This window comes from Gobius niger (genome assembly GCF_951799975.1).
Source record: "Gobius niger genome assembly, chromosome: 1".
Lineage (NCBI taxonomy): Eukaryota > Metazoa > Chordata > Actinopteri > Gobiiformes > Gobiidae > Gobius > Gobius niger.
In genome coordinates this window covers 21,380,997-21,404,605 of record NC_136852.1, presented here as the reverse complement: position 1 = coordinate 21,404,605, position 23,609 = coordinate 21,380,997, and the positions used below count along the sequence as shown (strand labels likewise).

The 23,609-nt window shown below is 40.6% G+C and overlaps 1 protein-coding gene across 10 annotated transcripts in view; it reads left to right on the top strand.

Moving 5' to 3' along the window:
* Window positions 1–23,609, top strand: part of gramd1bb (GRAM domain containing 1Bb) — a 65,009-nt gene that overhangs the window by 24,568 nt on the left and 16,832 nt on the right. For 4 of the 10 annotated variants that reach the window (XM_079553458.1, XM_079553457.1, XM_079553456.1 and 1 more), the window contains exons 3-4: window positions 2,356–2,445; window positions 4,208–4,234. In XM_079553458.1, coding sequence (XP_079409584.1) covers window positions 2,356–2,445; window positions 4,208–4,234 — 117 coding nt within the window. Of the gene's footprint in view, window positions 1–2,355; window positions 2,446–4,204; window positions 4,235–20,345; window positions 20,517–23,609 lie in introns of those variants that run through there. The other 6 variants (XM_079553462.1, XM_079553461.1, XM_079553459.1 and 3 more) reach the window with 3 other exon arrangements.

The following is a 23,609-nucleotide window of genomic DNA, read 5'->3' as shown; positions in this document are numbered from 1 at the left end:
ACAGTGTGTCCAGAGTTACATCCAGCAAAAAAAGAATGAAGTCTGAAGAGTGAGTCAGTTTAGTAATCTCTGATCTGTGGACACATGTATCCAGGTCCAGGTTAAATCTTGTTTCCAGGGTTAAAACGTAACGTAAATTATCCAAGAAGAGATCCCCAAAGCAAATATCCATGATGCGCGTTGCTACCTCTGATCAAAGAAAGTTTTTGGTCTCAATTGTACGTGAGCCCAGAGAGCCGATCACAGATGGATAAACTACAGATGATATAAATTAGTTTTGGAAGACCTTTAGGCTACATATCAATTTCCCCTAACAGTTATACATTTAATAAATTAATTAATTAAATAAATTATAGAAGCGTAATAAATAGCCAAACTTGTTAAAGGAATAGGGCACCGTTTTTACATACTGAGATATGTTCTTACCTTAGCTTAGACAAGTTCATTTGTACCTGTCTGGTCTTCACGCGTGTCCTCAGTCACATATACAGAGCACAGACGGCGTTAGCATTTAGCCTCTCCTCCTCTCCACTATAGCTCCAAACGAGGTGAAGATAGAAGCTACCAAGCCCTTCCACGTTTTCCCTTTTTGTATATGGTTACGTGAAGTGTTACACGATAAAGTATAGTGACACAAAATTAAACAATGTGGATTTTCTAAGCGGATAGAAAGGGGAACTATAATGTAAGGCGTAATACCAGGAGTACGTCGACATCCGCTCAGTGTTATTCTGAACAATATATTTCATCTTGAATCTGTGTATTTGTCATTAAAACAGAAACAATTTATACCAAAAAGAGTTAAATTAAAATACATTTGAAATAATGTACATAATGTGATCACAATATTATGCTGTTATCGCAGTAAACAGCTATTCATACCATGACATTTACAAACACACTTAAGAGGCAAAGTACCATATTTATAATTAACAGAAACTCCCAAACTGCTTATGTACAGTTTAACAAGCCACGGCTCACGAGATATTTTGCGCACTTGGAAGGAAGTAATGCTGTAAGTAAACCTGCTGTTTGTTATGGGAAAGGTTTAGATTTTTAAGATTTGCGCTGCTCTTTGATTTTAAATTGATGGGATCTTTTATCCGGTGGCAGGAATAGTTATTATTTGTTTATTTATTTTTATACACATTGCCTAGTTCATAGATCATGATTCTCTCCAGCTCGTCCAGTGCAGACAGTTAAGTCAAAGTCTATTTATAAAAGTGAGTGTGAGTTTTTTTTTAGTTTTAGAACATCCTGTTGTGGGTCTAATAGGCGTAGTTCTATATAAAGGGACTGAGGCTGTGTCTTTCATTGAGCTTCAGTGCTTCCACTTTGTTTGAATGTTTAAATATTTCACACAGCCGCCTCTAGAGTCAACAGTCCACATCTCTCAATTTAAGACACTATTACACATTATGTCATATATCAGCCTGTTCCCAGTCAAGAGGTGATTTTCTGTATTAGGTGAATTGTCGATAGTAATGTCTTGCATGTTCCCACAGTGGCACTGGTGCTGTGCGGTGTATATTGGTGTTTTGTTACGCGTGCATATCATTTTCAATGTGTGTTTTGCCTCAAATGTCTGCTTATTTTGCATTATTTATCATAGACCCAGAAACAGACAAAGTAGAAAAGTATTGTTTTATCCTTATCCTTAGATACTGAAACAGCTGGAGTATATCTTTACTGAAGTGCATTGCTTTCTGTGTGCTTCTTGCAGTTTTTGTAAATCATGTTTATACAGTGCACCCTCTTGTCCCTCAGGCTTTATAGCCATGCTTTGCCGAAATCAGATTAGGAACCCCCGCTGAGTAAAAGACGAAAGTACTGTCCCAGATAGAAATGCATGAAGGATAAGGAAGCAGAATAAGTATAAAATGAAAACATACTGAAATGAACTACTGAAATATATGCACGTATCAAGTTCCAAACAAGAAATGTGTAAATGTATAACTTTCCTTGAACCTTTGCGATGTAAAAGTACAAGTCAGCTCTTATTGTCATGTGCTCTTGGTTAATGATTCCCACTGCACTCATCTGTCATTGTAAAAACAAGCCTCCTGTCCTCAGGCACACTGAAAGATATAGCTCCCTCTAGTGCGCAAAGTGTTGCTGTACAACGTCAGTATATTTTTGTTTCTGCATCATTTCTGAGCATCTAACAGTAAAGCATAAAAAAGTATCCTTATATGTCTTATTATGATGTTAAATTAAATGTCAGTGCAGTAACATCAATACAAAGGTGCATGTGGGCACTCTGTAAGTATAATTCCAACCAAGAGTAGTATACATTGAAATTGTATTTAATTAATTGTAAATTACAATAAATGTATTCATTTCTATTTTGTTCAGCAGTCAACAGAGCAGCCAGCAGAGCAGCCAACAGAGCAGCCATGAGGACGATGGCAGCCGCTTCCTCACCCCACTGATCAGAGAGGAGAGGTGAGCTGGGAAAGCATGTGAGCTTTTCAATTGACATTTAAAATATGTCTCAGAAGTTGATAAATGGTTGAGAGCCGTCTCTGAGGGGCATATGTAGCCTTTTGTCTTTTAGCAGTGTAAAGGCAAGGTAATATATCTAATAACTATAGGTAAATGTATCTACACAATGAAGAAATTAAAGGACCCTACATCGTTAATTGGAATAGTGAAAAGAGTCGGCCAGTCCATTGTCATACACTGCTTTACTGTGTTTATTCCTGTATGTACTGCACTCATTATATCAGCGGACTATCTATGAAGTCTATCTGCTGTAGGTGTCTGGTTTCAGAGTATAGCTTTACTATGCGCTGCAGTGGGTATGAGCAGCAGTGACAGGAAGCTGTATATGAGCCATACTGGAACTGTGGAGGTGTGTGTCGAAATACAACGCTCCATTAATTCAGAGATTTTCTGTCAAAGTAAAAACAGCTGTCAGAATTTTCAGAGTTTTCACTTTTTTCCCCCCTATTTTTGTGTGGATGGGATTTACTGCAGAAAAGTGGATGTGTAGATTTCCTTGAGCTGAGTTCGACAAAGATAAAATAGTAATTTGAAGGTCAGAGGTCTCATGGCAGCTTTTGACCTCTGCAAAGATGTTCTGAAATGAATATTATTCTCAGATTTTACTCTCAAATAATAACGTTCCCTTCTCCTGGGTGTAAAGAGTGCTTGGTGAACTGAATCTTAATACTGGTCTGTAAATAAATTGCTAATCTAATCGCTATGGCAATACTGGAAACATTGCAGTTCCCTCCCCTCTCACCACCCTGTCTCCAAAAGTGCATGATTTAACCCTTTGTTTCTGTAATATTTGTCTATTGTCAGCCTCCTCTGTCCGCTTCCCCGCTACCAGCAGCATTTCTTGCCAGTAGCTCCTGCGCACTTCCTCCCCCCTCCCCGGTCTCGTCCTCCGCTCTCTCTCGCTGTGCGATCCGGGGCTGCTACATCGCCGGACATGTGTGTGCGCTTGTGTGTGCTGGCTGTGCCGTTGATAGCGCTGTAGAGAGTAGCATCTGCAGCAGCTGTGGGGAGAGCAGCGTTGTGTAGCCGGCTTTAGAGGGCATGTCATGTCTCCTCTGCAGGTAAAAACTGCTGCATACCGCCTGACGCTGCCTCCGATATATTCCACACTTCATATCCCGAGCTATTTGTCACTGCAGCTAAGTTTGCTCTCATCATTTGCACTGAATGAAATACCCGTGTGCTCAGACCTGCATGTGAAGCTTTAGTAAACCTGCTTTTTTTTTTTTTCCCCTCTCCAAAACCTGTGCATTATCGTCCATAATACTGATGAAACAATGACAATCATTTGGATGAGCCTCTCTGTTTAATAGGTGATGTAGTTTCACAGATCTTTCTGGGATAGGGCAAATGAGACACAGTGACACTTGTGCATTATATCTGAACTTTTGTTACTTGATGTTACGGGATGGGAAGAATTTAGACACTCACTATAAGTATCATAAGTACATATATAACAAATATGGACCAAATTGTTCATGTTTGTTTATATTCTCTTGTTTTCGCTTGTGGAGCTCGACAATCCCTCTGTGGGCGTGTGATATGGGCTAAAATGCTCTGATGCTGACCTTTTTACAAAATACATTAGATATTATCAAGCGCAGGAAGGTTAAGGTGCACTTTATTGTCCTCATAGTGGCATTTGTAAGTTGTAGTTGTAGTAGATACCAAACTCTCAGTGATTGTATTTTTCTTTCAGCAGGTCGGACAGTGCAGTGGAGAAAATAAGGTAGGCCTACATTTTCTTTTGCACTTTGTTGTTGTGGTTATCCAGACCTGGCATTGTGCTGGTCGGGTTCTGAGCTCTGCGCACTGGCCAGGTGTGTGGTGAATGGAGCAGTGAATACAGTTGCAAGCTGTGGAATGCCTTTGTGCGACTTTATTGGACAAATAGCTCGTGGCACAAATGGGCTTTGTCAGTTGGACTCTAGGGCAGAGCTGCTAGAGGTTCATGTCAGTTTGGTCAATGCTGGCACTAGAGACAGGTAAGCAGCTAACTTTGCAATCAGGATGATAGCGAGCTCTTCTAGTGTAGACAAAGGTTCAAAGGTTCACAGTCACAAGTAAATCTCTTTGCTATAGCCCAGTTGGTTGTGATGCAAACTCATTGTTGATATGCTCTTCTTTGTTTCTCTGTAGTAATGCACATTTGCTTAATTCTGAAGAGGTTGTAGCAGTAATGGCACTGAATGGCCAGTCAGTGTAAGAAATTATACAGTATAATGTCTGATGCCGTAACACTTCCGTAGCCCTGTGTGTCCAAGTGATGAGTCAGACGAGATTGATGCGTGTTTTGTATAGGGGGGGAGATTAAATAATGCATGAGAAAAGCTCTTAGCCTGCCTGCAGTAAGCAAGGACTGAGGTCTCATTTTGCACGCCTGGGATCTGGGGTTTAATAACTGAGGCAATAAAAGGAAAAATATGAATAAAGTTTAGTCACTGCGATGTACTCCTTGATGGTCACTGGTCTGTGCGATGTTCTGTGTGGTCGCACTGATGATTGATTTGTTACTGTGGTTAGAGGCGCTTTTGAAGGTCATACCACCGGATCCAAGTTCAGCGTGCCCAAGGCTGCTGACGATCGCACAACTCAGCCATTGTGATGCAGTACAAGTGTAATGAAACATTTTGCTGTAGGAAACAATGCAGAATCAGATATGTCTAAAAAGTATTCAATTAGGACACTAGAACAGGACAAAATGTGTTGCACAATTGTATAATTACAATAAAGCACCTTAACCTATCCTTTACTTAGATGTACATGGACTTTGATGAAATACTGAGAAACCTGGAAGAGCTGTAGTGCTGCTTCCACTGCTCGTACTCTACTGCCAATACAACCCACTATAACTACCGGTAATTTAAGTCATTCAGAACCTTCGTGGTGTTTATTTCCTGGCCTTAATGGTATTGGGTTGCAAATGTGATCTAAATGGAATTAAAATCTCTGGTCACAATTAGCAAATTGAAAAAAATGGCATCTCCTTAGTAATAAATAATAATGTGCAGAAAACTAAATATATAATGCTAACCCTTTCTATTAGACCTCGTCTAAAATGCAGATCATAGTTAATTCTCTTCACTTGTTTAATATTCACTGTTAAAATAACCCTGCATTGAAAACAAAAATTGCATATCTAATTCCAAATGGAATCGTCAGAAAATTGAAATGAGGCATTTTCTCAAATCTGTGCAGGCCTATTTTATTGTGCACTTTCTGACATTAAGTGTAATACTGTCAGTTCATTTAATTTTCACGTGGACGAATGGCCAGGGCTCACACATCTGTTTTCTGAAGCAGACAGACGGACAGACCGACAGGAGGACAGGGGGAGGCAGATAATGATGGCAGAGTGGTATAAGGAGGTGAAGGACCGGCCTTATCAAACAGAGTCACTCTCAGGGCACCCACCAAAGGGCCCATCCCACATCGCTTTGGCCCCCAGCCAATCCCAGCACTCGCATCCTTGACCCATCCTCCCCTCTACAACTGCTCCTCACAGCGAGAGGCACTATCACAGGAGATGAGACTGTCAGCTACCTGCATAGACAAGTGTATTATAACTTAACAGCAGTTTAGTTTGTTTATAAGCATTTACTCTCTCCGTTTGGATTTTTTGGGTGATTTGAAGAAACTTGTAGGATTTACAACAACTTTTGACTTCATTTTACAACTACCTTTTTTGTAACCAACCTAATGATGCAAGATTCACATACCAGACGCTCTTTATGGACGACAAGCTAATTTAGTGTGAATGAGTTCAGTGATTGCGAAGAGGCCATGAGAGCCCGGAGAGAGGCGAGGATGGTGTCTGCCTGCTCCCCCTGCACCAACACAAGGTCAGATCCGGTTTCTTTGCCGTCATTTCTACTAAACAATGATCTGCAATGATAAACAGCTTAATTTGCTTCATTTAACTATTCCTCTTTATCTAAACTTTAGTTATCTAAGGACTGGATTGTGACAGCAATATTGTCAAACTTCAAAAGTGAAAATTTAGACTATAGCATATTGATTAGATGTAGAAGATCTTTTGATGACCAGAGTCTTAAATTGTCTTTATAATTCTCTCTTTTGGTACAGTTAAAGCAGATTGATCATAGCAAATTGATCATTTTTTTCCCCTGTCTCCACCAATACTAAAACTTTACTCTTCTCTTCTTTACGCTGCATGCAGATTTTAACATGTTTCTTTGTCTCTGTCAATTTAACAAGATATTATAAATACATACATTTTTTAACAATATATGACCTTCTAAGGATATTACAGTTTAAAATAAAGCAAAAAGCTCTCATTTACTTTCATAGAGAAAAACAATGGGGAAAATTCAGCCAATAAAATGGACCCTTATGGCACTTATAGAATTGAATTTAAAGACTGCTTTTTAAACTGCTTGTGTGACAGAAAGCATGATTGAATGTATTTGTTGACGATAAGCAACAATAACCCTTGCATTTTTAATCTCATGTTAGTTAGTTAATTTTTAGTTAGTTAGTTAGTTAGTTAGTTAGTTAGTTAATTTATTTTCTTCGGTCATTATGAACATTTAAATCACATGTCACATGTTTTCCAAAGATCTAAGACATTATACAATAAGAAAAACACATACATTTAGATTTAAATCTAAATGATGCCTGACCGAAGGGGTTTAGGCTGAAGCCAAGACTTATTCTGCCTAACCCCTTTTACAACTGTGACTCTGTGTCCCAAGATGACACATTTTACACTTTCTTTAATACCAACGATGGTAACACTTAAGCACAAAACTTAAACTTCAACAAACAAAAATTATGCTATGTATCCTCGATCGACTTCTCTTCTAATGGTTTTCATTCAAGTGTTCTATACTTCTCTATCATGTTTGATTTATACATTTTCTTAAATGCTTTAATAGTTTTGGAGCCCTTAAGTTGAATAGATAAACCGTTCCATAGATCAACGCCTTTAACTGATAAACACCTCCTCTTAGTATTACTGTGCGCCAGAGGTCATGTAAATTATCAAGCAATATTTCAAACTTTCTACCAGTCCTTTGTTGCCATGGCTAATGAAATTAAACAGTAGCCACCTGGTTGTATTTTGTGCCCATTACCTTTCTGTGTACTGTGTATTGAAAGTGTATTGAAAACCCAAGCACTTTTCTTTACAATCACAATCTGAAGCACAACATTGTTATCTCGACTCCAATTTTATAGCACACGCTTAACTTCCTTTGTATAAGCAGCTTTTGTCCAGTCATCATTACTTGAACCTCACTTATTGTCTGTTGCCAGCTGCTGATGTCATTGACAGTATTCCTGTCTGCAGCTGAAGTTCTTATTTTGTTGGCCCTGTTTTCACGCTGGGTGGACATGTGCTCACAAGGGCCCGGGCTGCAGATGATATGCCACGCACACATGCCTGTTTAATGGTATATGGACTCCAAATATAGACCCTCTCTGTCTTCTGTCTGTCTGCAGTTGAGTTGATAGCAGCCCATTAGTCATTAGTCTTCTCAGTTGGGCTGTGCCTTGTAAGTGACAGGGAAGGGGCGCCCTGTCTACTGGTGACGCTGGGACACTTCACTCTCTGTCACCCGTTATATAACATTGCAGATTCGGAAGCATAGAGTTGATAAATGTAGTCCAGCTTTATGAACTGTTCTATATTTTATTGTTATAGGCTTTGTCCTGGTTGTAAGCACTGGCTAATGGAAAGGGATGTGTATGATTTTTCTGTTTTGTTCTGTTTTGATTGTTCTGTACATTTTTGCATATAGAATAAAATCCAGTTCACTGATGGAAATGAATTAAGTGGTCACCTCCCAGGCAAAACTCTCTCAAAATACTGGATTTGATGGAAATGTTAATATATTCCCAGTATTTTGCCATATTTGAATTGTGTCTGTATCCAGCTTTTAATTAATGGATTATTGTGTCTTGTGTGTAACCCAAAGGCTGCTGGTTGCTCTGCTTTGTGACCGTGGCGCTAGGGGCCGCCATTGCCCGCCATTGCTGCAGTACCTCTATATATGGGCGTCAAAACAAGCTAGTTTTCCATTAGATAGCATTGCACTTTACACACGTTCTAAACAACTGTACAGCCTGGTTTCTAATTTTTTTAAACTTTCTACTGCTAGATATTCCACCTATGATGCCGCTGGGTTAGTTACTATTAAAGAAACCAGACTGGTCATTTTTGAAATCTCGTATACTAATGAGGGCCGGACTTTGATTGACAGGCTGGTAGCATTGGAGCTTATGGCGCAGGAGTGGCTACGGTCGAACTACATGCCCCGCGAGGGCCAAGTCTGCCGTGAAGATCCCGCCCTTATGCCCTTTTTAGGAACACACTCCGTCAGAGCAGGGTAGGAGGAGTCTGTGAATCCGCCATGATTTCCCTTTCGAACGTGGTCATTATGGTAAATGGGGAGGAGTGAGGAGATGTCTATTATTTCTTATCCCTATGGTGTAACCCTTGTACAGTATGGAACAATTTAAACCCAATGCAAATGACTAGATTTGTAGTGACACAATCAATCAAAATCAAAATCAAAATTTATGTATATTGCACTTTGCAACAACATCAGGAAGACCAATGTGCTTCACAGAAAGATAAAACCATTTAAAAACACAAAATTATAACATCTTAGACATACAGGAAGTCAGTGTGTTCTAAAAAACAAAATCCGTTTCAGCAGTTCAAGCCTGCTCTCATGAAAGTACGTTTTATTGTTTAATATATATACTAGAGGTGGGCATAGATTTTGTTTTAAAATCTAGATTAATCTAGATTAATTCTGAAATTAATCTAGATTAATCTAGATTAAAATGGCTCGCTTGAATTCTGCCGAAACCATTCAGAATATGTGTGCTACCCAAAAAATGACTAAAAGTAAATCTTTGAGAACGAGTTTCTCAAGTCAGGTGGTGCGTTAGACCAGGACTTTTATTGATACTCCTTATCGATCCGGGACTTTAATGGTACTGTTATCGGTACTTTAAAAGAAAAAAGAAAAACGTTAGATAGAGGCTACTGTATATAGGCAATGTAGCCTAGGCCAATATTTTTTATTAAACTTTTTTATTACACATTTACTCTGCATTTGGACCTAATGTATTCCCAATTTGTGCAAACACTTAATATATGGGAGGTCAAATACAAGTATAGACCAAAATGTAAAGTGTAATATTTTTGAAAATAATCTAGTAAGTAAAGGATTAAGTGTCATACATGTTTGTTTATCAGGCTGTTGGTTAGATTTGGCTGGAGCTATTGGGACTGAGCCTAAAGGAAAACTGCTGTAAAATAATGACCTGGAGCCACTTTCAGCTTGTGTCCAGTGGGTCAACACCGACCCGCACTGACACGTGTGCGCGTTCACGCCACTGTGTGCGTCGTTTGCGGAAAAAATAGACTCCACTCGAATCGGGTATTTGTGACAGTGCGAGGCTCTGTTCAATATGTAGGCGTTATGTTTCCCTTTTTACAGCGGGTCAGCGGCAGCAGCTCGGGGCGGTTTACGCAGCGTGTCGTTCCCGTGCACACCTGTCTCACCCCGCGCACGGCTGCAGAAGGAGGCACGTAGCGGGGCAGGTCCGACACCGTGCTCTCGTGCGGGGCTTTTAGTGCTTATTTTAGCGCGGGTGATGCGACCCCGTTTGCCCGACTGTTCTCACAGAAACAGTAAATAAACTCACTGTGGATCAGTCGTAGAACCTGCTGCTCTTCGCCTCTTTATCCGATTCTCACTCGTCTGGTCATAGCGTCCATTTGGCAAAACTTAATCCATAACAAAAGTAGCTACAGCATCCGCGTGGTAGTTGTTTTGGTTTCAGAGGAATCACGTAACAGCGAGGCTGCGTGTGAGATGCATTCATGGACCGTAAGAAGTGCGGGAAACTCGACTTTTTCACAAATGCACGGAAAAACCGGACAAATAATTTGCAGTCTGATACACTTTGCTTGCGCCAGAGGCCTCAAGCCGGAAATCTGGCCCCCGGCCGGAATACTTTAAGCCCTGCATAAAATATCACGGTGAAAGTAGTCATAGCTTGCAAAGTATAGACCCAGCTCCCAACCCAGCTTTGAGAATAGATTAACGGCGATATTTTTTTTATCGCCCGATAAGAGTCTCGCGTAAACGCAGCACGTTAACGCCGATGTGGTACAAAAAACACTGCCTCTCACCACATGAAAGAAAACAAGGCTTAAATGACAGCCAACATAAAGTAAATTCAATGATGTTTGTGCTTGCTTTTACTGATCAAAAGAATAAAAAGTGCAGTTTATAAACTATCCGATAGATGGAGCCAGTTCCAGTTCAGCACAATATAATCTCACATGATCTCTCCTTCGTCCTTCCTCGGATTTCACAGGGCTAAGATCCTGGAAATGAAGCAAATGCAGTAGCATCATTTACTGACTGTCAGCATTGTACCCCACAGGAGAAGGTTGGGAGTGGGATATCATTATGCGGCTCAGATATGGTTCATTTGACTGTAGTAGACGTAAAAGTAGACTGACGGAAAACACAATAATGCTTGCATTATACAGGTTGAAATGTACTTATACATATGCGGATCTTAGTTCTACTCTGCCTTTCTTGACTCAACTAAAAATCTGAACTCTTAATTTTTTTTTTTATATTAAATACTTCAATGGTGCTTAAAGGAAGGTCAGTTTGAGGGCAGTATGGTGGCTGATGAGGCCCATGTGTGTGTTCGTAAATGGAATAGCCCCAGAGGAACAAGATCTCACCTCTGTGTGCCAACGACTTGCGATGTGCGATCTCAAGGCAACTGATGATGAGGTCATTTGGAGAGATTTCATAATTGTGTGACGACAAAGCTTACATAATTAGCTGCGGTCGTGTCATCAGTCATTCAATCAATACTGTTCTGCATGGAAGTAAGGGAGTGGTGTTAAAAGTTCATACTTAACTGTACAAAGGATGACTTTTTCCTTTTGCTGCAGAGTTTGTGGAGCTGTGGTTGAGTGCCTGCTTAGCAAGTATGGGGATTCATTTTGGAGAAATGGTTTGCCAGCATTGTCCTTACAACATTTAATCAGGTACAATTCCATATATTAATAGTAATCTCAAGTCATCTTCTGTGCTACTTGAACCAAACCACTTGAAGTCAAAGTAGTTGATCTCTCAGCTGTTGCCTGAACGTGTTTCTAGCTCTCACCGACCCTCCGCATATGAACAATATGAACTGCCAATGCTAACAATGTGCTCATTTTAGCCTCTGACTTCCTCGTTCTCACTGAAGGAAAATGCGCTTTTATATATTTTGACTTCCAACAGCGCACATGGCCTAACTTTCTGTTGCAGATGCCGTGTTTACAATGTACATTTATGGTGCAAATGAAGTTTTCTCTACTACAAGAAAATCATTTGATTACCACAGCTTTAAGAGCCTAGTTAGCAGGTTTGCTATGCATTTATGCAGGATGATTAGATCTCAGTGTAGTGGGCTCGAGTCTGATTTATGACAGTTTGCCAAATGTCTCTCCCTACTTTTCACTCTGCACTGTCCTGTCCGATAAAGTTTGTGAAAAAAGTGGTGCCCACATAAATGTCCCACAAGGTGCAGGGACACCAGCAGAACCTGATGTCTGTGTCGTGACATTATTTTTCTAAAGCCAGGGCTGTGTTTTTGTGGAGCTCAGGGTCAGGAATATGAGTCAGTCCTGCTTTTATCCTCAACGACTTGTGTGGGACTGAAAAGCAGAGAATATAACAATGATATGTTTGTGGCTCACAGTAAAACAGCACACTGTATCATGCTGTTAACAGTAACAATATTGATCATTTCTATTTGTGTACCTGTGTGTCATTCGCTTTTTCTAACTAGAATGTAAATTTGGAAGCTACGTGACAATTAAGCATGTGTCATGTTTGCTGTGAAAGCATCAGAACTGTGTCTACCCTGTACCTTTAAAGGCGTTTTACCTGTTTTTGTTTTCATAGATAAGATGAATGTAAACATGAACCTATTGCACTCATTATAATTACTAATATGATGGTTCCATGATTATTGAAAAAGGCATAGATCCTTCAATGTGTTACCAAATGAGGAGCAGCCTACAGGCCTTTCCTTTGATGACTCACAGAATAATCCAGATTATCAGACAGTCCTATTCTTAGACCTCATTGACTATTCTCTCATCGAGATGAGGACATACAGTAAGTGGGCCAAATTGGAAACCAAAAGAGACATCATAACATCTTTATCTTTTTTTTATTATTATTGTGGACCTGCTTTTAATCATTACATTTTTATTTACCGCAATTATATAATGTACAGCTGTGACTGTGAGTCCTTTTACAGTCAGCAGATGGCATCAGGGGGAAGGAAATGAAACCACACATTAATTTAAGGAGCTGTCCATTCAGCACTGCTCTATGAAGGCAGAAGATCATACAGTCTAGTCAAGTGCATATCTGAAGTATACAAATGTAAATAAATATTTAATTCTTTATGTGAGCTAACTCAGTTTACGGGAGATGGTCTACATGTGGGTGACAATCCTAGAGTATGTATTACTTGCTGCTTTGCCTTACCTGATTAAAGTCTCTATTACTGCTTTCCAAATCTTCACTTAGAGGTAATTCTTTATTTATTTGCAATGCTATAGCAAAGGAAATACAATTCTGCATTTCCAGCCTGTGGGTTTCCAAATGGTTTCCAAAAACTCTGGTGTAGTCTATGTCATAACAGTTTTTATGTCACAGAGCACACATGTTAGAATGGGCCGTGGGGTGAGGCTAACCTGAGAGCTCTAATTAAAGTGCATGTTCCAGTTATGACTGTCTTTTTCAGATTATTATTCAGTGCTTTTGTGATCATGTAACGGTCCATTGCAACACCAGACATTTGTTATGCGTAGTATTGACCTGACTGCTTTAAACACATGAATACCTCATTAAAGCCAATGCATTAGGAGATTAACTCTGTTATCTGCTGACACTGACCATGGCTGGAGTCCAATATGGCAGCAAAGCGTTTCACTCGACATGTAAATCTTTGTACTGTATTTTAGCAAATGAGTGCATGTGGTTCATTACTTTGGAGTGTCTAAATCTAATGCATTTGTGTACTGTCATGTCCAAGTCCTGTGGGGCGTCCCATCAGAGAGATAGTGAAAGAGAGCCATCTAGGGAAGCAGAAGCAGATAGAGAGCAGGCGAAAGGGGGAGGGGTGAAGGAGGGAGCTGTCCTGCGCCTGCTCACTGTGAGCTCAGCAAGTGCAGCTTTCATCTGCAGCGGAGGCTGAGGCAGAGTTTGAGTGAGCAACACAAGCTCAGGAACAGTGGCAGTGCAGCTAAGAGTTAGAGGGGAATGCTAACAGGCCTAGTTTGTCCACAGTTACTGCTGATGTTCTGCACTGTGCTGGTGCTGCTGTGAATGTTGCAGTGCAGGCCACCTCCTTTTCTTTTGGGAAAACTGAAGAGCCCCAGGGAGGTGAGAATTTTTGGCACAAGTGCCTAACACTGCGGCACCAAAAGACGGTGCAGAAATGTAACTTAAAGGAGGGCAGAGCAGTGCAGCATCCTCTCCTGACTATCAACCTGTCTGCACCTACAGCTCTGCTCTGGGCTTCTTTTGATTTTATGTATGGGAGCTGAGGTTTTGGCAGGCTGGCAGTCAGCATGCGCTGGAGTGATCGGGCCGCCCAGTGCCCTCAACATGCAATGGACGTCAGACACTCTCCACAGTACTAATGAAAGGCTTCAAGCTTGCTTGGTAAGAATAACACGGGAGGTGCATGTTGGAATGTGTGGCAGCTACCATGTGCAAACCTTACAGAGACTAAATGTTTTGTAATTTATTGATTTTATTTTTTTCTTTATGGTTGCTAAATGTGTATAAAGTGCATTGTCAGTGTGTATGTGGCTCTGTGCTTCTGCTCTGATGAGGGCAGAGCAGCTGAGGCGAGCACTCACGTGGCTGCCGGGAAAAGAGCAGGAACATGCTCCGTCTATCCCTCTCCCACTCGCACTATCTCTGCTTCACTGTTGTTTTCCTTGTTTGTCGTCTACCCACACAGACAAACACATGCAGGTGGCTCTACACTCTCATTGAGCTGTGTATGCCCCTTTAAACAGGTCAACACTCTCAACCATTTGCTCCACTTACTCAGTTTTTTTAGGGACAAGTTAGGGGAAAAGAAAGGGGAAAGAAAGGTGGAGGTCATGTTTGTGTCTGTGGAACAAATTATTTGACTCATTTGTCTTTTCAATAATTTGTTCATATTTGGAGATAGATTTAGGATTTAGATGTTTTGCCAATCAAACATGTGATTGTTTGTATTATATAGTGTTGTCAAAGCGTTTGGCTCTCAGTAGCTCTCCTGCTGGGAATATTATATTTTACACTCCTAGCTGAAGCTATAGTTACCTACAGCTTTAACGCATGTGTAGTGCAAACATGTGTAGCTTGGATTTATCATGAATAGCTTAGGGCTGTAATAATAATTACTATGTCGACTTAACGTTCTATAAATGACAGATAAACAATACATTTTTGGGCTCAATATTTATTGTCTGCATTTTTTGTCACATTTATCTAATGCAGGGGTGGGCAATTCATTTTCATAAGGGGCCACATGAGGAGCCTGAATTGAGTCGGAGGGCCGCACCAACAATAACACAAACTTATATCGGGATATAAGTATAATATATCGGGAGTGTATCGCCGGGGTCCATGAACAAAAGCTCCAAAATAAAAAAAATGTTTTGATTGGGAAAATACATTGAGGACTTTTTTTCAATAAATCTATAATGATGAGCCTGGCAGGACTGTGGCCTCATAAAAACGGCTTACACTTATTGCACTTCACAAGCCTGTGTCACAAGTCTCTGCTACATTGTAGTCAATATTCATTCACTCCGCACTCCGTGGTAGTAAGCTACTATTGTAGCCACAGCTGCCCAGGGGCAGACTGTCCATATCCCACTTGCAAGTCACACAATGTGTTGTTTATATCCTTATATCTTATTATGCCAGTGCCCTTTGCTGGACACCTGTGGAATTCTTTACTTTTATTCTTATTTAATCTGCCCCCTAGTGGCTGGAGTGAGCATTCTGGTAATAAAAAAATAATAATCATAACTCCGCACAGGAATGAGCTAGAGACTTACTTTTTTTTTTGACATGCTTATGAATTTATGCCCTACAAGTTATGGGCCGGACTGAATCATCTCGCGGGCCGGATGTGGCCCGCGGGCCGTACTTTGCCCAGGTCTGATCTAATGTAATACTCTATGTTTTACCCCAAGTAGGTCGTATTACATTGTATTTCATGTTTATAGTGACATCATTTAAGATGAAGTATTTTTCAAACAAAGCTTTGCTGTAATTTTTAAGCTTAGAGTGTGATTCTGTGGCATTAAAAGGCCTTCAATAACATTGTTTATCGTAAAGATTTTTGAGGCTCAATATATCAAACTTCAGATTCGACAGACAGTGACAAAAGCTTTGAGCTTTCCTTCTTATTTGGTCAATTGTTTTTGGCCTGCAGGCTTTGTTTCACTGGACAGGACAAGGTGAAAGGTGGTGAAGAGCAGGTAGAGACATTCGGCAAATTGTCAGAGCTAGGACTCTAACAATGCCAATGACAGAGCTATGGTCTGCCATATGTGCTGCAGCCTTTACCACCAGACTATCGGCTGCACAAAGTTTTTATTTCTGTTTCTGTCGCTATTCATTGGTTGTTCCATCAATGCAACAGTCATGTTGCATTATTCTCTATAAAGTATATTAGTGTAGTATACGTTTATTTTACATTTTTATGATACATACATACCAAATGTAGTACAATGTAATTTGTTATGTAACAATGTGTAATTTGTAGTTTGGAGATTTACATAATGTAATAAGACATTAAGACCCGAACCTTAAGCCCCAGCCTAAATGTCTTATGTCTTATTACATTATGCACATTATTCCATTGTGTAAGTACTACAAACGTACAAGTTATCACAGATTGTTACAAAGCAGATTACATAGTACTAAATTTAGTTATGTACAATGTATCAATGTAGTGTAAATTAAGTGTAACCATAATATGACTGTGCCTTATTAGATATTAGAGGATTTCTGTGAGATGTGTGGGATTTGGCAGTGCCATCAATGTGGAACATTTGCTCTTGACGTGACATTTGGTGTGTCTTCAATCTGTGCCCACAGCACATGGTCCAGCTGTGCATGTGGCCTGTGTGTGCTGTCGACTAACAAGTTTCTCCATCGTAGTCGCTCCTTTGTGTTTTACTGAATATGTCGGCACACAGCTTAAGAGCACTCAGTTTAACATATAGGAGTGCTCTCAAATTCTAGCTCTATTATCTTCGTAATGAACAATGTTTGTAACATGATCCCAATATAGATCCGCACTGCATAAGAGTTGAAACATTAAAAGAGTGGAGGGAAGCTTCTGTTTGTAGTCAATTGGACCAGCTGGTCATGTAATAATGGTGGCAGAGTTACAAGATGAAGCAGATTCTAGGTTTGTGTGACTAAATCTGCTGCATCCTTGTGGATGAGGCACTGCGCCATCACACTGGGCCACAGTGGACTTCCAGTTTCACAACAGGGCTCTGCACAAAACTGCACACTTGTTTCCCCTTTGGCTACAGTTATTAAGTATCTCTGCCTTTGCTCTCTGCTGCTGCTCCCTCTCCCTCTCATCCTGCCGCTTTTTTCAGCACTACCTCATTCCCAGAAGCCATTTGTCATCTCTGAGTACACTATACATTGTTATTGAACATTTCTCTGGTGTTTGCACCAGAGAATATAACCAATATGTTACATTATTATTGGAAATCATTACTACATATCCTTCATAAAGAAAAGAAAGACAGCACACGGCACAGTTTGTTAAAAAAAAAAAAAAAAAGTAAATAACATAAGGCTTTTAAAATGAAAATGTATTTGTGGCGAGAAGCACATTTATTGCATCTGTCTACCCTCATCTGCTAATGCGCTGAAAGTGCATAACGCACATTTTCCTTTCCCTTTTATCTCCCAAACAATAAAGTATTTCTATGAATGGAAAAGCTAACATCACATTAACACAAACATAGATTTGATGTTGACAAAAGCTCTGGACACTCTGGATACTCATAATGAAAAAGGCTTGAACATATCTACAATTCCACATTTTACTTCTATTCATTAGTTTTACGTGTGCTACGTTTTATGTGATACAGTGACTGTCCAGTAGATTAGAAGTTAACATAAAGGACTTTCAAACCAGAGTTACAGACTTGAGACATTTACATTAGCTTTGTTTATTTACTTATTTCATTATATATATTTTTTCCTGTCAACCATCATTCATTTGGAGGAGACACGGTGAGCAGATAGCTACAGTAATTTACACCATGTACATTAAAAAAAATAAGCTAATTTCTGAATATAACACTGTCCTAACATTTACATCTGTGCAGCAGTGTGCTTCCTTCTTATATATCCCTGGATGATGATAGTGTCCCCTCTCAGAGGAACACTGTGTCCCATGGGGGCTTAATCTGACTGCCAGTTTCCTGTCCTGTCTTAGCCAGCCCTGAAACCACTACACAACAGGACCTTAAATCGCCTTTTCGGTCTTAGACTTTTGCTCTTGAATTTAAATGAGCATGTGTATTGTAAGTATAGTGCACTTTAGTTGCACAGGGTTAATGTAAGTGCTCATGGTTACTATATGTATCCAAGTGAGTATGATGCTACTTATATTGTATCAGAACGCCATTATTGATTATCCAACTTTTGTAGCCAAGCAGTATGAGATTTTTAATAATAGGAAGGACGCCACACTGGTCCATGCTGATCCAGTGAGGAGTCTGCTGTGAATTGGCTACAGAAAGAGATACTGACAGTTGTTTTCAAACCAGTCAGACCTGGCCATGCGTATTGCTGTTGCTGTGACAACTCTGTAAACAGCATGTCTCTCGGGGACAAAAAAAAAGATAGAAGGATGACTGTGCTTTTTTTATTCCAGGGTAGCTACTCTTATCACAATAGAACTTTATATTAGACTGTAATGAAATACAATGATTATTAGTTAATTGATAATTTGGGTCAATTTTATGGCACGTACATTTTGACACTGTTCTTGTTCAATGGTACACAATTCCTTATTTGCAATAGCTTGCATTGTAGCACATAGTTCAAACCTACTTCTAAACACAGTACCAGTGTCTTTAAACGTCAAATCCACTTGTCATTGTCGCCCAGTGGTAACAATAACAAAAAGCAATGACAGCAATATGATCAGAGTTGCCTTTGCGAAGTAGGTCAGATTTTGGCTTGAACTACAGGCTGCACACTGTGGTTGAACGGAGAGGAAAAACTGTCTGTTTTGCAGCAGCATGCCTGGGCCTCAGAGGGCAGTACAGCCGTAGCCCTGAGGTCAAGTCTTTCCGACACTTCACTTACTCCACTGGAGAAACCGAGCCTCATAATCACTGTGGTCGTCTGTCAGCGAGACTGGTCATCCTGCCAAGTGAACACCCCTATCATTGTGGCATGGTTTCAGTTGGTAATGCCTGAGAGCCTTTTTCTTTTTATGTTTACACAATCACTTTATTCTTCTTTCTGCTCCTCCTCTCTTCCTTCTCATTTATTTACATATATTTGTTTTCCATACCAAAGTTTAACACATAAACTGTTCCTGCTCAAGATGGCCTAAACTTTCAGTTACAAGGGGTAACAAACCAGGGGGAAAAATTTAATTCCTTTATGCCCAAAAAGGAGTGAATAAAGTAAAAGATTTTGTACTGGGTTTTGAAGCAATACTGTATATCAGTATTATACCGTCATAAAGAACTTTTTCAGAGGCTGCTTGCTGTTGTTGGAAGTTTGTTTACTTGTTACTGTACTGTTGATGTTGAGACAGCTGTAAACGTAAAACAACCTGAATGCTCGTGATGTCACCCACTCCATTCATGGAACACGTGAATAATTAAAGCCTAAGCAGGCTCATTGCACCCGCATCAAGACGAGCAGGAATGCAAAGTGAAAGCCATCTCTTCTCCTTCATTTGCTCTGCTGCTTATCCTCCCTCCCTCTCTCTCTCTCCCCTCCTGCCTCTCCCCCTCCCTCCCTTCCTCTCTCCCTCTCTCTCTTCTTGCTCGTTCAATCTTCTTCCAATCTATTGTCAGTCAGGAGACGTGAAATTCCCAGAATGCCGACCAGGAAGGGCTGGAGTGGATGACGGGTGGTCGCCTGTTTTAGGCCAGGTGATCCGTTTTCTTGGGGCAAGTCGAAGGATGGAAAGAAAATGGAAACGTGCAGGCGGCTAGGAGAGAGACGGAGGAGCAACACAGAATCAGACGCAACCATAGTCTCCAGATACTGGAAAATACCATTATGTTTCGTGTGTTTTGCCTGGTCTTAGCATGGTCGCGATCCAATTCACTCGTCTTTTTTCTCCCCTCCATCGTTCACTCTTCTTCTATCCCCCCCTCCCTCCCTCCCTCCCTCCTCTCCTCCACTGCTGTGATGCCTCATCCATGGCTCCCGCTGTGTGAATGAAGCCATTTGAAAAAGGTCTGATCGCTGTGGAGCGTCTCTCTACATGGCGACAATCAGGTTAGTGCAGTCTGCAGAATTACATAAGGCCATCAATATGAACTCCTTTCTCCACAAATGTTCAGTGGGTAAGAAAAAGCCTGCAGCCTGCGCCACTGTTGCCTGTTCCTTCTTTCTGGCAGGTGGTGTTAAGCTTGTTATTAGGAGATCAGTACTGGCCAAGGGAAGATCAGTAGCCTTAAGCCTGCTGAAGAAAATCTCACCTCCATCCCCCATCTATTTGCCCAGCTACGCTTCTCGTACAATAATAGCGCTAACGTTGTGTTGATGTGGTGCATTCGGGGATGATCCGTACGGCGCGAGCTGCTCATTACCGAGGGTTTGCCTGTTGGAGGATATGGTGGTTCTGGAGTGTGTGACAGTGGCAGACAAGGCATGCCGCTGTGTGCAGGGCTGCTACGGCGAGCTGTGGAGGGACTTTCATGAGGGGTACGGATGGCTTCTTCAACCATAGCTGTGCTTGTAGGCGTGTGTATGTGTATGTGTCGTATTGACTGAAAATACTGGATAGGTGGGGTGGGAATGTTTTGTTACATAATGTATATGGATGGCTAAATGTGGTGGGTCTAGATTTTCAAATTGAATATTATAATGCTAGCACGTTGTGTGGGCTGTTTATTAATAGATGAACTTTCTTTTTTTATGAGAAGCCGTGTGTCTTCACTGTGAAGCTCAGATCCATGTTTACATTTGGATCTCCTCTGCATGCGCTTTGTTTGAGGGCATGCGCCACAAGTGAATTGTATTATGCAACAAAAACCCTCTTCAGATAAACCATTTTACAAACTCTCTTACTCTAATCCAGGTTGCATTCAATGTTTACATTCATCAGTTTGCTGCTTATTAGGGCCCGACCCATACATCGGCGCCGACATTAGAGTATTTTCAATGGGCCTTTTTCCTCCAATCAGACTCTGCGGCCGGGAAGGGGTGAGGGAGAGGGGTTGTGGAGGAGTGGGAGGTGAACATGCCCATTTGTTTTGTTTACATTTACTGCCATGCAAGTGCCGCTCCGCACCCCAGTGGGACCAGCATAGGCTCTTTCTTTCAAGACACGAACACAATGAAGTTAATAAAGTTTTTAGTTTGACCTGTGAGAGCCTATAATGCTTAAGGAAGAACACAAGGCAGCGTGACGTAAACAATGAAATGAATGTGAGGCTGGCTTCCAGCGAATGTTGCTTGTAATAAACCACGCCTCAGTCAACCTCCTTTTGCAATCGACGGCCCTCTCGCAAGTGGCGAAGGCTCATAACGCAACAGCTCCCAATTCACAAGAAGCCAGCGCAATTCCGTGCACCATGCACAAGATCTGGCCCAGAGACTTACCTATTTTTGTTTTGGAACTACTGATTTTTGTCTTTCAAACAAGCTCCCTCTAAAGTACCTACTAAACATGAATATACAGCGCCCCCTGCTGTCAGAGTTCATCACTGACAAATTACGGCCTATATATCGGCTTCATATCGTATCGGAACCCAAATATCCATATCAGTCAGGCCCTACTTATTTTCATAGTCATGACGACAAACACCACAGCAAACTACTATCAGGTTTTTGTGCTGGATGCTCTTCCTCTTTCAGCAGCGATACTGTCTGACATGAGTAGGTTGTATGTATTGTGAAGCCCAAGGTTTGATCCAGACTTCAAAAGCCTCCTTGTCCTAGTCCATAACGTGAAGCTAAGGATCATTTGTTTTTTTATATACAGTACATTAAAAAATAGTTTTTCAACAAAATGGTTGTGATTCAAGCTGAACAATTGTTGTATTTACAACTCATGTGAAATGCATTTCAGTGAATACTCTCTGTTGTACTGCACCTTGCGTCCTGCTCAAACAGAGTGCAGCTGAAGGGCCACTGCCAGATGGGTATTTTCCAGTGTCAGCAAAACTGTGAAAACCATGAGGCCCTCGGAAAGATCCGGAACTGTGTCATTGTGCGCTGGACGTTTGGACGGCATGAGCCAGTTGGATTTGGGGCTTTAGAGCTTATTCAAAGAAAGCACTGTAACAAAGTGGTGCAAGTAGCAGCCTTGTTTCCTCATTCTCAGCCCACAGACCCAAATGGAAAAATCAGAATTATGCCCTATATCTACCGTGCATAACTAAAAGGTTATCTTCATGTATGCTTGCTTTGTTTTTTGTTTTGTTTTGTTTTGTTAGCAGTCACTGTTGCACTAGCAGATTATAAGGCTTCATATCCTTTCTGTGTAACAAATGTATGTTAGTTTGTGCCTTGTCCTGTGCAGCTTCGTGCCATGATTTATTCCATGTTGCGCAGCTAACAGAATCATCTGTATGAAACTAATTGCTAAATGTGATTATGTGTCAGTAGTTATGACTCCTCATGCGTTTCTATTGGCCGGCCCTGGGTGGCTGTGATGCATTGTCTGTCACTTGGCCTCTGCTGTATTTCCCACTCTAATAACATCTCTAACAGAAAAAGGCTGGCCAAGTATATTTAGCTACACATTGAATATTTAAACTCCCTCTCTCTCTTCACTGTTGCTATAGCAATATTCATTCTTAGCAGAGCTTTGTTTGAGCTTTTCAGTAGTCTGGTGGTTCCCTTCCCCTTTCTGCTGCCTTTCCCTCATGTTCACTGCATCTATATGTTTACAGATTAGGGTGTTCTGTTTTGTTTTTCCTACAGTTGGATGTCGACTTTACATTCGGATGCATTGGGATGATTTAAGTGATATAGCAGTTTTTGTTTAATGTTTAGGCTAATGTTCAGCAGGTTTTTACTCTTATTTAGTTTATCTCTGGAGCACGATAACATTAGGACCTTGCATTGTACACAGTCGGATAAAGTCATGATAAACAAAAGAATCACATACTGCAGTAAACATATTCATGGTGTTTTTGTGAGCTGATAACATACAGAAAGTTCATTGTGTAAAATATTGCTTGAGCCATTAATATGTGATTAGGTGTATTCATATTGTTGTTTCATTCCATTTATCTGGAAGGGCGAGGGTGTGCTTAAAAAGAAAAATAGAATGACAATAAACTGCTCCACACAGTCATCTTATTTTATAATTGGCCAATGCTATGTACCTTGATCCAACTTTTGAAACATATATAATATAACACTATAACATGTAACACTATCGCTATCAAATCCAATGAGACAGACACATTAGCACATAATGTATTTTTGTACACAGTTCATTTAGATGTAATGTGACTAAGCAACTGATGAGAGAAAGATAAGTGATAAATATACATGGTTCTTGGCAGTTTACATGAAAGAAATCTTGGAAGGTTTTGTACAAATTAATTCAAGAAGAACAAGCTGTTATTATTGTACATTATTGACCTTTTTCCTGTCAATCTCGATGACCTTGTTTCTAGAAAAGGAGCGGCAGAGTGCTCGTGTGATCACCGCAGTAGGAGCAAATGCTCGTGGAATTGCAGACAGCATTGTAGAAAATGAGAGGAAACCGAGGCACTCTGAATTTTAGTAGAAAAATTATATTTACAGCAACACCAACGCGTTTTAACTAGTCTTCATCAG